General features: G+C 39.3%; 1 protein-coding gene across 1 annotated transcript; it reads right to left on the minus strand.

The window, feature by feature from the left end:
* Positions 1 to 4437: 4437 nt before the first annotated feature.
* Positions 4438 to 5382, minus strand: LOC101443659 (olfactory receptor 52B4-like). The gene has a single exon (XM_004476721.1). It carries the CDS (start codon positions 5380 to 5382, stop codon positions 4438 to 4440), a length of 945 nt encoding a protein of 314 aa, XP_004476778.1.
* Between the last annotated feature and the right edge of the window lie 12037 nt (positions 5383 to 17419).

A 17419-nucleotide genomic window follows, 5' to 3' on the forward strand; every position in this document is an offset into this window, starting at 1 on the left:
CTTTATTCTAGACCTTGGCTTCCAGGGTTCTGCCCTTGAAGGCATTCTTCCTTCAATTTGTTATTTCTCTATCCCTTTCAGTCCAGGCTGGCAGTAATTATGCTCATAAGAATTTCACAAAAATATTGTGAAATTTGTGCATATTTCACAGGGGTTAAAATTATCAGACACAAGGTCTTTTCACTGAAATGGCTGACTGGATCCATTTTCTGTTAAGGCCTTATAAAGAGCACCATTCTCTGGGTACTCACTTTCTGTATGTTTACAATGCTTCTTCTGGCTCTAGTCTCAGAGCACACTATCTGGATAGTTGGAGAATTTTCCAAAAACCAGTTTCTGGTTTCTTTGTGCTTATGAGTTCATTTCTGAACTTATTCCTTTCTCTTTGCCCTATCAAAAACAGCCAGGAGGAGCCAGACTGCACCTTCCACACCTGGTTTTGAAATCTACTCAGGTAAATATTGAAATCCATTGTTTAAAGGTTCCCCTTTCATATTTAGTTCATATTACTGAGACCATGAAATATTTGAGTATAGGTTATTACAAGATAAGAGGAGGCCTGAGATGGACTACTGATGCTTAATGTATGTAGCAGTTAATTAACTTGACTGTGAAAGTGTGGTAATGGATAGAATTGATGGTAACACATTATAAGTAGCAGCTGGTTTATACATGGGGTTGTGGCTGAAAAGGGTAGTTTAGGGATGTAAATGTCAATTGAAAGAAAGCTAGTGACTGAATACCTCAGTGACTGAATAACTCAATGAACCCAGAGGTAGATGAGAATTGTGGTTGATGGTACAGGTGCAAGAGTGTCCTTCTGTGAGCTAGAGCAGATGTATGCCACTATTGCAGGGTGGTGGGAATGTGGAGAAGCATGGGAAAAATATGATTGGTGCAATCTATGGACTGTAGTTAACAGCAACATGTAATATTCTTGTATCAGTGCCAAAGATGTACTGTATTGATAATAGGGGTGGGGTGGGGAAGTATGGAAAAAGCATGTCAAATGTATGCTATGGACTATGGTTGGTTGTATGAGTCTGATGATATTATCTCATAATCTGCAACAAATATTCCACCACACTGTGGTGTGTTGGTGAAGGAGAGTTGCATGGGAATACTATACATTTGCATGATTGTTTTGTAAGTTCATGTTTTGTAAGTTCCATGATAAGAATATATTTAAAAACATAATAGCATGGATTGGGGAAAAATATACTAAATGCAAGATGTAGACTATAGTTAGTAGTAATATTTTTATGATGCTCTTGCATAGTTTGCAACAAATTTTTCATAACAATGCAAGTTGTTGATGGAGGGGTGATATATGGGACCCCTGTATGATGTAATGCATGTTTATTTTGTAAGTTCACAACTTTTACTATACTATACAGTTATTTTTTACATATGTTTATGTATGAATGATATGCTTCAATAAAAAATATAAAATGTCATTATACATACAGTACAACAAATCTTACAGTGATGAAAGACAAAACATCAAAACAATTTTAAAATACTTTTCATTATTTTTTAATATCCCAATTTTTAAAACTTGTTTGTTTTAGTTTTTCTAAATTATTATGTATTTTATTTCTTAGGTTTAAACCCATCATTATTATATCATTTTTCCTGTTAATCCTATTTGGTGATATTCTTGGCTTCATTTTTGAAGAAGTTTTGGACCGCAGAAGGGTTAAAACTGTGGCAGGAGAGGATCATTGGTTTGGGATGTCAGTGATGGTGGGTACATGGGAAGAAGTTCACCTGGACATACATATAAGTGATATAAATATGTTCATATGTTCATGGGGCATTGTTACAGTGGGTGGAGATTCATACAATATTTGAAAGAATATTGAATTCCCATCCTGGGGAGCTCTGCCACATTCTCTAATGGAACAGGAACAGTCCCCAAAGTGCAGGTAAATGACTAGTGAAGAAGAATCACTCATTGATGGGCTGGGCCCTTGATATTTATGATTATGCTAAGGACCTTTACTCTTGAAATTGCAACTTAGCATAGTGCTGTAGGGTGCCTAAGAGTTACCTCCTGAGAGCTTCCTTCTTGCTCAAATGTGGCCACTCTCTAAGCCAAACTCAGCATATAAATGCATTACCTTCCCCCATTGTGGGACATGACTCCACTGAGGGCTTACAACTAAGCACCAACTAGCAATGGAACTGAAAAAAGACTTTGGATAAAAGGGGGAAAAGGTAAAGACAAATGAGTTTATATGGCTAAAAGACTTCAAAGTGAGTCAGAGGTCATCCCAGAGGTAATGCTTACACACATCTCAGCAGGATCTCATAGTATGCCAAATAGATACTACCCCAAATAGTGTGGCTCCTGAGGGCTCTGGAAACACCAGGTCCTATAGTCATGGCAGATAGCTCTGGAGACTGGTGCCTTGCCAGTGGGCCCCACTTTGGAGTTTGTACTCCCAAGTATGACAGAGTTGGACTCTGTTGTGGCTTCTTTACATATGCCTCTTCTGTTCCTTTTATTTGAGTCTAATTGGTGCTGGAATTGGTAGGTATACATCCAAGAGACTTGAATCTTTAGGCTGTCTATGTGCCAGCTGGGCCCTGAGTCTCAGTGGAGTTGCAACAACTACTCTCCAGGTCATTGGACTCACCACAACAACTAACAAGGAGGTGAGGATGGACAATCACCATAGCAAGGTGCTGAGGGAGTCTACAGCAGCAAGCAAGGGAGTTCCTTCCATCAGCCATGTGAGATCAAGGCCCCCTATCAATTAGAGATGGAATGGGCATCACCATCCCAGAATCCTCAGGACTGGAGACTAAAATATGAACTAGAATGGACTTACTGCTATTCTACTATAGACTTATTGTGACTCTAGCACTGTAAGAAATTATATCATTGATGTGGAGACAGTGGCCACTAGAGATGCTGACAGCAGGGAGAGGAAAAAGAGATGTAATATGGGGGCATTTTGGGGACTTGGCATTGTCCTGAATGTCATTGCAATGACAGATACAGACCATTATATATACTGCCATGAACTACAGAATTGAGTGGGAGAGGATGTAAACTATGATGTAAACTATAAACCTTGCTGTGTGGCAATTGCTTCAAATGTGTTCATCAATTGCAATGAATATTCCACACTAATGAAAGAAGTTGTTAATGTGGGGAATGGTGGGAGGTGTGGGTATGGGCATATGGTAATCCCTTATATTTTTTTTGTCTAACATTTTGTGCAATCTAAGTATCTTTTTAAAAAAATAAAAAATACATTTTTAAAAATTACCCTTTCAATCTAACATCCAAACACAATTTTGCCAAGATCTCCTCTTTCTAACAAGGATTGCCTTTCTTCCAATTTCCAATAAGTCATTCATCATTTTCTTATAAGGCACTATTGGAAATTCATTTACCATTCAAATTTCTACCAAAAGTCACTTCAAAGAAATATAGGCTTTCTCTATCAAGCACCTCACAATTCTTCCAGCCTCTACCTATTACCTGGTCCAAATCCATTTCCACATTTTTAGGTATTTGTAATAGCAACACATACCGAATCTGTATTATTCAGTTTCTTAGGTAAACAGAACAGATAGGAAATACAAACACATACAAACATGCACAAACACACAAACACACATGTAAGAATACAAAAACAAATAAAAGGTAAGTACTATTACATTCATTTTAGAAATTAGCTCAAGTGACTGTGGGGTTTGGCAAATCTGAATTCTGTAGGGAATTATTTTTTTTTTTAAGATTTATTTATTTATTTAATTCCCCTCCCCTCCCCTGGTTGTCTGTTCTCTGTGTCTTTTTGCTGCATCTTGTTTCTTTGTCCGCTTCTGTTGTCGTCAGCGGCACGGGAAGTGTGGGCGGCGCCATTCCTGGGCAGGCTGCACTTTCTTTCGCGCTGGGCGGCTCTCCTTACGGGGCGCACTCCTTGTGCGTGGGGCTCCCCTATGCGGGGGGCACCCCTGTGTGACATGGCACTCCTTGCGCGCATCAGCACTGCGCAAGGGCCAGCTCCACACGGGTCAAGGAGGCCCGGGGTTTGAACCGCGGACTCCCATGTGGTAGACGGACGCCCTAACCACTGGGCCAAGTCCGTTTCCCTCTGTAGGGAATTATGATGAAGATTTCAATGACTTTCCCAAGAGAAGCTGAGTTGCTGAAGTAGGGATAAAAAATCTTTGGCTGCTGAAATCATCTGTTCTCACTTTTAAGACCTTCAATTGACTGAACAAGACTTGTTTCATGATGAAGCAATTTCTTTTGCTTATTGTAGATGTCATCAACTATAGATGCAATCAACTAACTGATTATTTAAATCTACGAAATACCATCACAGTAACAATCAGACCAGTGCTTGCTTTGCCAAACAACTGGATACGTAACTTAGCCAAATTGATGCTAGAACTTAACCATCACATTGCCCTAATTTATTTCTGCTTTGTAAACAATTCATGAACCACCAGTTTCCGTATCTGTTTAGTCTTTATCCCATAAATGATGGGATTCAGCATAGGTGGTGCCAAAATGCAGGCATTGGCCAGTAAGATGTGGATATGAGGTGGAATGTGGCGTCCAAACCGCTGAGTAAGTGTTGTAAACATTCCAGGTCCATAAAACAGGATAATGACACAGATATGTGAGCCACATGTGTTGAGAGCTTTATGCAGTGCATCTTGTGAAGGGATGTGGAAAACAACATGGAGAATCAATGCATAGGAAACAAATATTAGCAGAACATCTAAGACCACTGTTAACATGAGGATGAAAAAGCCATACCAGATGTTCACTCGAATGTCATTACAAGCATATTTGGCCAAGCCGATGTGTTCACAGAAAGTATGTGGAACGATATTATTTTGGCAGAAAGTCAATCTTTTCAGAAGAAATATCATGGGGGAAATTGTACCATAACTTCTCAGAAAAATAATTACTCCAATTTTCCCAATCAGGGCATGTGTAAGAATAGTGGTGTATCTCAGTGGGTGGCATATGGCAATGTAGCGGTCAAATGCCATCACCAGCAATATCCCTGACTCAAAGATGAAGGTGGAATGAAGGAAGAAGAGTTGAGTGATGCAACAATTCAGGGAAATTTCCCCAGCATGAAACCAGAAGATGGCCAAGGCCTGAGGTACTGTGCAGGTGGAGAGGACAATATCTGCTCCTGCCAGCATGCAGAGGAAGAGGTACATGGGTTCATGGAGGCTGCTATTTGTGAGGATAATGAAGATGAGCAGGCTGTTCCCAAGCAGGGCAATGACATAGGAAGTGAAGAAGGGGATGGAAATCCACATGTGCTGATCCTCTAGACCGGGAATGCCCAGCAAGCTAAAGACTGTGTGGCTGAACCCTGTGTGGTTTAAGGTAGTCATGCCTGGAGCAGATGCCCTCGGACCTCACTTTCTGTTCACAGTGACAAAGGAAAATACATTTTTATCTTGAATATTCTTCAGAAGTGACTAGGAACTTTTGGCATATTGCACTCTCTCCATCAACTTTGAACATGAAAATTATAAAGAACATACAAAGATGAAAAAGACATTGTCTTTGACTTTTAATTAGTGGCAATCTAATTAAAAGACACACATATTCCAACTAAGGAGATATTATTGCATGTGTTTCTGCTATAAAAGATGTTATCATTACACTTGTAATCTCAGGTCTGTCTGGTAAGACTGTATCGTGATGATACTTGAACTTGACCTTGAAATTGAATCATTAATCATAAAATGTGGACTAAAAAGAGAAGGGAGCAGTATAAGATAAAATGTGAATGCAGGTTACTATAAGTATGCTTATGAAACATTTTTAGCTGACTGTGACTGATACTTAGGGATAGTTGGAGAGAGACAGGGCACGTGGTTGTCCAGGCAGATTTGAGCTGATTGTGAAAGGCATGGTCGTAATTCTACAATTAGATTCCATTCTTTTACAGAGTATAGTCATCAGATCTCCTGAAGCCTGCATTTTAGAATGGTTACTCTAGTTTGGAAAGATTACCTCTGGAGGTTTATTAGAACAGTATTTGACAGAAGAAACCTAAATACCTCATGGTACATGAGGGATGAATGGATATGAACATAATAAAGGCAGAGGGGAAATAAGCTAAATAAGCACCTGCTTTATTCTACCAACTGTATTGAACATAGTGCATGAGGCAGCTTATGTATTTTTGCATTCATGGAATAGATCTGTAGCTTCAGAAATGTATTCCATCCATATATCACAGTTAAGGAAAGTGAGACTCAGATCATTTGAGTCACTTACTGAATGACAGAAACCAATAATTACTGTGGATGAGATTTGAAATTTCTCTCACTTCACCAAACAGAGTTTTCTCACCTATGAAAGGGTCAAGAGACCTTTAGGAGATAACATTGACATGGCATTTGTGCCTGAGTTGAGGCACTCCTGGTGTTAATACCTTAGGGAACTAAGTTTAGAAATCACCTCGAAGTATTTGAATTTTGAGGGCTTCTTTTGCTGATGGAAATTTAAGTGGAGTTTCATTATTTACTTCCCGACATACTTTCTTCATTCATTAACTTAGTCATTCTGCAAGCATTTTTTTTTTTTTTTTTTTTTTAAAGATTTATTTATTTATTTAATTTCCCCCCCTCCCCTGGTTGTCTGTTCTTGGTGTCTATTTGCTGCGTTTTGTTTCTTTGTCCGCTTCTGTTGTCGTCAGCGGCACGGGAAGTGTGGGCGGCGCCATTCCTGGGCAGGCTGCTCTTTCTTTTCACGCTGGGCGGCTTTCCTCACGGGCGCACTCCTTGCGGGTGGGGGCTCCCCCACGCGGGGGACACCCTTGCGTGGCACGGCACTCCTTGCGCGCATCAGCACTGCGCATGGCATTTTTTGAGCAGTGACAGCGTTTTTGCCACGAGCTTGAGTCCTGATTGGTTTTATGTTTTGAAAGGAAGATGGATATATAACAGATAAGCTTGGTAAAATATTCCAGGTGGAGTGGGTTCAGGGGCACCTTCTGTGAAAGAGCCATGTCCAATCCCCTTTTCATTGGAACAAAGAAATGGAGACAAACAATTATATCCTCCTCTTTCTGGGGTTTCTGAGTATGTTAAATGAAAGAGTATATTAAAATATTGAGCTAAGTAGTTAAGATACATCTGATTCTCATTAATATTATATTTATCACTCCCATTTTCCATCCTGGTGCCCTTAATTTTCCTTTTGGGGTGGAAAATCTTCTCCTTGTACCATCCTCTAAGTGCTGGAAGAAATTGTCCTGCCATTATAGTCACTGGTCAAGGGAGTAGAGTCAGCTGACCATGGGACAGAGAACCGTCTCATGTGCAGCAAGCAGCACCTTTGTGAGAAAACTGTCCTCAGGGAGGGCGACCTTCACTGCCCATGGAGTGGAAGGAAAGGAAGACAGCGGGATGGCCCTGGGTAAAGGGGACAGTCGCGTCCGTCCCCCACAAACCTGAGGAGGAAAGGAAAATGCCCAGAAGGAAAACACCAGAACAGACAAAGATAAACAGACAGGAATTCAGTGGAGAGCAGATTACAGAAGCTCTTGTTTGTCAGTTGATTTAGGAAAGAGAGTAATGGGATTTTTAAAAAATAATCAGAGGCAGTGAGAGAGAGTGGGGAGTTCATGGATTGGAACTTTGCTAGTGGGACTGATTGATGAATTCAAGTTCATCCTAAAAACCCCACTCAAATTCCACCTCCTTCATAAATATCTTTTCATATCACCTGTGTTTCCTCAACACCTCCCCACACACTCCTCCCGTGACCGCCACAGCACAGCGCAACACAGATCCCTGTAATTCTGAGGGCTCCCCTCATATTTTGCCAAGAAAGGTCTGCAATCTAATGCAGTATGTTTCCGTTTCTCATGCATAGTCTAATTATTTAGGCACCTCTCATTTATTGGACTGTTTTTCTTTATTTAAAAGCCATTTGTAGAGAAACGGACTTGGCCCAGTGGTTGGGGTGTCCGTCTACCACATGGGAGGTCCATGGTTCAAACCCCGGGTCTCCTTGACCCATGTGGAGCTGGCCCATGCTCAGTGCTGATGCGCGCAAGGAGTGCCATGCCACGCAAGGGTGTCCCCCGCGTAGGGGAGCCCCACACGCAAGGAGTGCACCCCGTAAGGAGAGCCGCCCAACGGGAAAGAAAGAGCAGCCTGCCCAGGAATGGCGCCGCCCACACTTCCCCTGCCGCTGACGACAACAGAAGCGGACAAAGAAACAAGACGCAGCAAATAGACACAGAGAACAGACAACCGGGGTAGAGGGGAGAATTAAATAAAAATAAATAAATCTTTAAAAAAAATAAAATAAAAACATAAAAGCCATTTGTAATCTTCATTTATCCACGTCCTCTCAACATCCCTTCCCAGACCTCATTGTCCTCATTTGCTATAACAGACCAAATTTGTGCCTCTAGCCTTTACTATTCTTTGCATATATCTGCATAATTCACCAAATAGTTTTCTCACCTATGAAATAAGATATAATATGATATATTATTACATATATCAATATGTTTCAAGATCCCTGCCACCTCTGGTATATGATGACCTAACAGCAGCCCAGTCCTTACCTTGATCTGGGAACAACCACCCCCACACGTCTAGTTCATGCACTAACCTCAGGCTGATCCTTCTGGAACAACCATAAGATGTGGATGTGAGCAAGCTTCTTGGGGACTAGAAGTTTGGCTATTTATTCTTTTTATTATCACTCTTGAGAGACGCTCTTATACTATGGGCTCCAGGGAAAGAGCTGTCGCAAACACCTTGCCTTCTTTCCAAATGGGCTGATCCCTGTGACATTTCCCACCCTAAGCACTTCTTCCTGAGTCATTTCCCTCTTGCTTCTCTCCAGATGCTCTGGTACAAAAGCCTCTTCACCTAACTGAGCCTTACTATTGGACTATCGTAAGGAGTAGCAAACACGTTTTCAACAGGAATATTAGTGCATATGCTTGCTTTGTAAAAATGATTTTTAAAAGTTTTGTTCTTCATGAAAAGGATTACATTAAAGTAATACTTATCACAACATTTATTTTTAACTCTGTTGCTTAAGGCTATAAATCATATATGCAGAACACTTTTTAGAACACATATGAATCATGACGATTTGGACATTTTTGCATTTCATGTGCCTGCCTCCTTTGTCTGTGTTCAAGATATTTTCTTTATGTTTACTGTTGCTATGTGCCTAGGATGGTTTTCATAATCTTTATCCCCCTTGAAATTCACTAATTTTTCAAACCTGTATGTCTGTGCTTTTTACTTAATTTAGGAAGTTTCAGCACTTATTTTTTCAAACATTTTTTCCTGTTCCATTCTCACTCATTTCATTGAGATCCCAGTTACATAAATGTTAGACTTTTACATTGTTCCACATTACTTATGTGGATCACTTCATTTTTTCCTGCCCTTTTCTCTCTCTTCTTCAGATTGTATAATTCTATTGATAGACTATCAAAGCGACTCACATTTTCTCAGTCATCTCCTTACTGCTAGTGATATCATCTACTGAAATTTTTATTTTAATTTTGATAACGCATTCATCAATTTTATTAATTCCATTCAGATATTTTTAATATTTCTCTTTGTACACTGCTTTTTCATATCTTTTAACACCTTATGAACATATTTCCTTTTTTCACAGAGCATATAAAGACTTTACAAGCCTTTTCCCTAATTTCAACATTTGGGTCATTTCAGGATTGGTCTTTGTAGATTGCCTCATCTCTTTAATTTGGGCCAAATTTTCCTGGTTATTCCTAAATCTAGTAACTTCTGATGAGGCAATGGGGATATGATACGTTGTGGAGACTCTGGGTTCTGCTCCATTCCTCTAGAGTGTGATAGAATCTTTTAAAGAAAGAATTATATTGATTGCAGTCAAAATGCAAACTGTATTTCTTGGTAGACAGTTCAAATTTCAGTTCAAATCTTTTGTCTTTAGAGGAGTTTCTTTCAGTCTGCACTGTGTTTGCATGGTCCAGATATAGCCAGGGTTCAGACACAATATTTAGGATGCCTTCTCCCTGGATCTCTCTTTTCTTGGATGTTCTCCTAACTTTCCAGTGACTGTGGTTGCGCCACACTCTGCCCTCCTTTGTTCATCAGAACAACTGCAGGTTTTGTGCTGAGTATTAGCTACCTAATACTGAGCCTTGCACTTAAATTGAAGTAATAAACAAAAGGACACTCAATTTCATACTGTAGGAAGCAGACTTGGCCCAATGGATAGGGCATCTGTCTACCACATGGGAGGTCCACGGTTCAAACCCCGGGCCTCCTTGACCTGTGTGAAACTGGCCCACGTACAGTGCTCATGCACGCAAGGAATGCCCTGCCACGCAGTGGTGCCCCCCGTGTATGGGAACCCCACACGCGAGGAGCACGCCGTGTAAGGAGAGCCACCCAGAGTGAAAGAAAGTTCAGCCTGCCCAGGAATGGCACTGCACACACAGAGAGCTGACACAGCAAGATGACGCAACAGAAAGAGACAAAGATTCCTGTGCCACTGACAACAACAGAGGCGGACAAAGAAGAACTCGCAGCAAATGGACACAGAGAACAGACAACCTGGGGGGGGGCGGGGAAGGGGAGAGAAATAAATAAAATAAATCTTAAAAAAAAAATTTCATTCTATATTCCTTCTTCCAAGTGGCAATTCCCCTCCAGAGAGTTGCTTGCTCTGGTTCATTCACTAGCCTTCGGGTAGATGTATTTTGTTATTTGTCCAAAGGTTACACTTGCTATCTGTGAGAGGACCTGTCTGACATAGTTTACACAGCAATACCAAGAGAGTAACTTGTACTGTTATTCATTTTGTATCTTAAATTATTCCAGGTTTCATGAGTAGCTTTTTTTCCCTCTTGAAACAACTGCATCAGTTTTTGAGCACCTCTTACTTTCTGGAAGAATATAGCAAATCCCAGTCTGATCCTGTATTGTCCATAACCTGACCTGGAATAATTTATTTCTCCATGAAGCCCTTATTCCTTTTAGTGAGGAATGACAAAGTGTAGAAGTTTCATCTCAGTATGGTAAAGAAGACAACTAGACACTTTACTATAGCCTGCCTTTCCAGCAATATTTCCCATTTCCTCTTTCATACCTGCTCCTCAGAGACGGCACATAATTCACCTCTCACCTCTCCATGTTCATGCCACAGTCTTCCACACCTCAGGGTCCTATTCTTGTTGATTTGTCTCCAAGAATGTCCCCTTTCATTGATTGATTGGCGAACTTTAAATCATACCTCAAAACCCTCTGAAATCTTACCTCATTTGTGGAACCTGCTTTAATTGTTCTCCACACTGGATAATTTAGACTAATTTGCTGATGAGAAAATAAAGTGTTTACCATTCCTCTTTTATAAAAAGTGTTTTTTAGTCAAGCAGGTGTACTATAAAATTACATGACTAGTAGAAATAAAATGGTTACAAAAATCATGTTTTTACAAGATGTAGATCGTCACTCAATATTATTTTAGAAAAGATTGCCGTATATTTTCTTTTGTGTATGTGTGTGTGCATACATGTGTGTGCAGGGGAAAATTTCACCCACTGTTCTCTAATGTACCTTTGTCGCTTAGCAATGTAATTTGGGCATATTCTAATGCCAAAATTATAGATCTCTGCTCTCATTTTTATCAGTTCCATTGTATTCAGACAAGGATGTACCATATATAATTAAGTATATTCTTAAAAAAAAAAAGAATAGAAAAAATAATTGAAAATAATGAAAAATATAAAGAAGCAACAAATGATAATGCACTTTAATGTCTTTATTTTTAGATCTTTTACATATATGAAATCACATTAATTTCCACAGATTTATTATGTAAGTATTAATTCTATTTTTAAACAATCTTTTTATTTATTTTTAAAGAAGTTTTAGATTACATGAATGTTATGACGAACATGTAGGGGATTCCCATTTACTCTACCTCCTTCCCATCCCACTCTTTCCCCCTTTAACAACATCTTTCATTAGCGTGGTACATTTGTTATAACTGATGAACACATATTAAAACATTTATACTATCCGTGGCCTATATTTTAAATTATGGTTTATACTTTGCACCACACAATTTTATGGGTTTTGACAAAATGTATAACAGCCTGTTCCATTATTGCAATGTTATGCCGAACAATCCCATGTCCCTAAATAAAATGCCCCATGTCACACTTATTCTTCCCTCTCTCTCCCCTCAGAATCTATGATGACCACTGCCTTTATAGCAATGTTCAAGTTCTTCTGTTACTAGAATAATAATGTCTACTTTAGTCTATAATTGCATTGCCCCTTATGTTCGTTCATTCCTCAATCTTGAGGATTTGGGGATGTGATGCCCACTCTGCTTTTGATTGACAGGGGGCTTAGATCCCATAGGGCAGTTGTAGCTACTCTCTGATTTTTGGGATAGGTTCTGTCCATCATCTTCCTTTTGTTAGATGTTCTGAGTCCAGTGAACTGGAGAGTAGGTGTTGGCTGCAATTCTGCTGAGATTCAAGGCTCAACTGACATGTGAACAGTAGGAAAATTTAAGTCTGTGGGATATATAATTAGCGGGTATAGTATTAATTATAGGTTCAAATAAAAGGGGCAGAAGAACCATAAACATAATTTTTGATGGCTGAAAAATATGCAAATATGCCAATTTATGGAAGAAATATAGTTCACTGATATGTTATCATTGTTATATAAGTATATTTCAGAAAATATATGCTTATTGCAAATATTTCATTATTGTGTCTGTCCTCTAATTTTTGTTATACAGAAATCCTTAAATTTTATGGGATCAAAATACTGGGTCTTTAGCTTTGTTTATTATGTCAGGGTTTCAAAATCACTCGAAAAAATTCATTATTATTTTTTCTTCTACTTCCTTTAGCTTTCAAATTTTATCATTAATATTTCAAAAATATGTGTTAATTACAAAATACAATTAATGAAGTAATGACCAATAATCATGTCTAAAGAATATAATAGTTTATTAATAGAAAACATTTTGCTGTTTAGGCTTATTTTCACACATTATATACAGTAAATATTTTATGCCTTAATAAAATTAATGTTATATAGAAATTATTTTTCTTTCACATAAGAACACTCTCTAAATATTAAATATAAGTTTAGCAATTATCTAATATGCTCTTAGATGGGAGTTCTGTATTTTAGTGAAGTGTAGTGGATGTTTGTTGAATATTTACTTGCAATTGATTGACAGTATAAGTAAAATGGATGTGAACATAACTATTTAATAAAAACTTACAATATTTTATGTGCTTTTGCCACATACAAAGATTATTCTTGACAAACTTTTTCTGTGCATACGTGCGACTGTATTTTGTCCAGATTGCATATGTGTTTTTTTGGTGCACAAAAGTTAAGAAAACACACCTTTTATAAATTCTAGGTTAATTCATGTTTTCCAAAAATTGAACAGAATGAAATAGCAGTATAAAAAGTAAGATTTGCTATTTTGAATTAAATTATATATTTTCCACTTATAAAGATATAATTCACATACAGAAAGTTTCACCCCTTTTAGTTTACAGGTTTGAGTTTCAGCACATACAGTCACGTAACTACTACCACAAAAAAAGATAAAGAACAGTCCCATCACCCCCTAACATTGGGGTTGGATCTACTTTGGCTGTCTCTGGGATCCTGTTGAGGCATGTGTAAGCGTGACCCCTCTGATGACCTCCGACTCTTTTTTTTGGAGACTCTTAGGCTAAATAGGCCTGAGAAGAAAAGATTAGTTTTAGCATTTCCTTTCTTCTCAGGTCTGTTCAAGCCGTCATCTTTCCCTGGGCATGCACAGTAACTTTCAAGAATTCCCCAGATGGACAATGCTCATCACAAAAAAGCAGAGAGTATCTACAATTGAAAGAAAGACAGTTCCATCCATTTGCCCCATGGGATCTAAGCCCCCTCTCAAAAGAGAGTGGGCATCACCATCCCAAAATCCTCAATATTTAGGAATGAACAAACATAAGAGGTGAATGCAACTGTAGACTAAAGTAGACTTATTTTTCTAGCAGTGGAAAGAACTTGTAATGTTGCTATAAAGGCAGGGGTCATAAGAGGTTCTGAGGGGAGAGAGAGGGAAGAATAGATGTAACATGGGGCCTTGGCAACATTGGAATCGTTGTGCTTGTCATTGCAATGATGAATACAAGCCATTATACAACTTGTCAATGCCTATAAAATTGTACTGTGCAAAGTATAAACTATAATGTTGCAGCAGTTTGATATAGTTATGAATTTCAAAAAGAAATATTGGATTATGTTTGTAAACCCATCTTTCACTCTGGGCATATTAGATTATATTGGATTTAGAGGTTTGTCTGATTAAGTAATCATGATTAAGTAATCAGGTAAACCTCTGTGCCAGTAGAGCATTGAGTCCCCACTCCTGGGGACTCACAGATAAAGACATGGCAAAGGACAGAGTTGAGGGGTTCTTAATGTTGGAGTTTTGATGTTGGAGTTTGATGCTCAAGTCTTAAGCTGGAGCCCTGGAAAGTAAGCACACAGAGGAAAGAGAAGCAAGCCCTAGGAATTGAGGAATGCTGAGCCCAGAAAGAAGCAAGACCTGGGAAGACGGGAACCCTAGAAACCTGAACTCTGGCAGACATTAGCAGACATCTTGCTCCAACACATGGAAATAAACTTTGGTGAAGGAAGTAACTTATGCTTTATGACCTGGTATCTAAAAACTCCAACCCCAAATAAATACCCTTTATAAAAACCAACCAATTTCTGGTATTTTGCATCAGCACTCCTTTGACTGACTAATACAAATGTAAACTGTAGACTGTGGTAGTAGCAAAGATTCAATGTGTGTTCAGCAATTGTAACAAATGTACCACACTAATGAAAGATACTGATGATGGGGAAAAGTATAGAAAGGGGAGGTTGGGGGATATGGGAATCCCTCTATATTTTTGATGTAACATTTATATACTCTAAAGCTTCTTACAAAATAAAATAAAGAATTCCCTAATACGTGTGACTGATCAAACTCTGTGGTGGTTTGAAGCTTTTATGTACCCTAGAAAGACATGTTTTTAATGTAATCCATTCCTGTGGGTGTGGAACCATTTTAAGTTGGACATTTTGGGGAGGCTACTTCAGTTAAGATGTGACCCACCTTATTCAGGATGGGACTTAATCCTCTTACTATAGTCTTTTATAAATTGAGTGAATACAGAAAGAGAGAGCCCCATGGAAGCAAGAAGCTGAAAGCAGTGAAACCTGGAAGAGAAAGATGAGACCAGCAGAGGCTGCCAAGTATCTTGCCATATGGCAGAGGAGTTGAGGATTGCCAGCAGTCAGTCTTTGGAAAGAAACTATTGCCTTCGTGATGTCTTTTTTTTTTTTTTTAAGATTTATTTTATTTATTTCTCTCCCATTCCCCAAACTTAGTTGTCTCTTCTCTGTGTCCATTTGTTGCATGTTCTTTGTCCGCTTCTGTTGTTGTCAGCAGCATGGGAATCTGTGTCTCTTTTTGTTGCATCATCTTGTTGTGTCAGCTCTCCATGTGTGCGGCACCTTTCCTGGGCAAGCTGCACTTTCTTTCACTCTGGGCGGCTCTCCTTACAGGGTGCACTCCTTACAGGGACACCTCTCCGTGGCACAGTACTCCTTGTGCACATCAGCACTGCGCATGGGCCAGCTCCACACAGGTCAAGGAGTCCCGAGGTTTGAACCACAGACCTCGCAGGTGGGAGGCAGACGCCCTATCCATTGGGCCAAGTCCGCTTCACTTCATGATGTCTTGATTTGGATATTCTTGTAGCCTCAAACTGAAGGCTAATAAATTCCCATTGCTGAAAGTCAATCCATTTCAGGGTATCTTTTTTAAGCAGCCTAGGAAACTAAAACAATCCCCAGGAAAAGAGTTCCTCTCCCAGATCCCTGGGCCGTGCTTTGTGTTTTCATTATAGTTTCTCCACCCTGGCAGCTATAGTGAGCCCAGCTCCACTTTTGCATTCTCTTCTACCATTTTTTCCAGCATTCAGCGTTCAATCCATTCTGTATTTCATGACTCAGCTCTCCCTTTCTGTGTTGCTTTTCTGCTCCTGGTAATTTCCAAATAAGAGGACCCAGGCCTGTGCCTTGATTCTGTCTTCCACAGAGCCAGCTAAGACCTACGTACAAAAAGACCTAATATTTTTGCTTAGATGCACAAGTAATCAGGCCACAGGGACCCACACAGGAAACCAACCCATCACTATGGTTGGATTAGACCTCAGGGACCAGCAAAGAATGCACGTGGGCCACTAAATCATCACTGTGGGTAGATCAGGCCTCAAGAGCCTGCACTTCAGCTGCCACAACTCACACAGTTCAGTCACAGCCAAACAGGTTCTGCGTGTTTCCAAGGATGGAGGGTGAGAAGCTGAAGAAATGAAAGACACAAAACAGTGGGGGCCAGGTGGATGTGAGGAACTAGCAGGAGCTTGCTGTTACCTCAGGCACCCAGCTTAATCATGCACTTTATTTCATACCTTAAGTGACATCAGCACATTCAGCAGTTCTCACAGGAAGCTCTTGTTTTAGGTCACTACAAATACAATAGTTACTCTTCTTTTCATTAACCCTCTGATAACACAGTTTTCCTGGAATTCTTATCCATACTTAGCGGATTTTGTTCAGCACAATAACCTTGCCCTGGGGCACCTCCTTCTTTATTAACATTCTTCCTGTGAACCTTGGAGCCTGCTTTGCACACTCAGCTATCACCATCAGTGGCATAAACTGCCACAAGCATCTACATGTGGGGAAGGGCCATATGACCAATAAATCTGTCCCAACACTCTCCTACCATTTTTAGATACTTTTTCGTAGTTAGTATACATCAAGCTGTTCTCTGGTCTCAACCATCTCCCAGAGTTTTAAGAAAGTTGACTCTACATTTTTTATTTAATTCTGTTTGCTGTTTCTGAGAGTGAATGCTTACCAACACATCTTACACTGCCATCTTGATGCTGTCTTTCCTCTTGGATTATAGGTTTGAATATTATTTCCGATCCATACTTTTCTTTTCTTCAGAAACTCAAATTATGCTTATGTTGACTCTTCCTTGTCTATCTTCTATTTCAATCACTTTGTTGCAGCCACACATTTCTTCTTTTTATGTTGATTTCCTTTTCTTCTTTGAAGGTATCCATGCCTTTCTTCACCTTGAAGTACTAAGTATTCAGCTAAATCTATTCTCCAGTGGAAACCTCCTAATTTCATCATTTCTGAGATGATTTGCTTTATCAAATTTTTAAAACTATCTTAAATCTAATCTTTTTTTGCTTCTTCCCATTTTCCCTACATTTTTGTTCTTAGTTCTTGAAGTTCTGATTCAAGGTTTGTATAACCATTTCATATCCCCAATTGACCGCTTGGT

This window comes from Dasypus novemcinctus, chromosome 10, assembly GCF_030445035.2.
Source record: "Dasypus novemcinctus isolate mDasNov1 chromosome 10, mDasNov1.1.hap2, whole genome shotgun sequence".
Taxonomy (NCBI): Eukaryota; Metazoa; Chordata; class Mammalia; order Cingulata; family Dasypodidae; genus Dasypus; species Dasypus novemcinctus.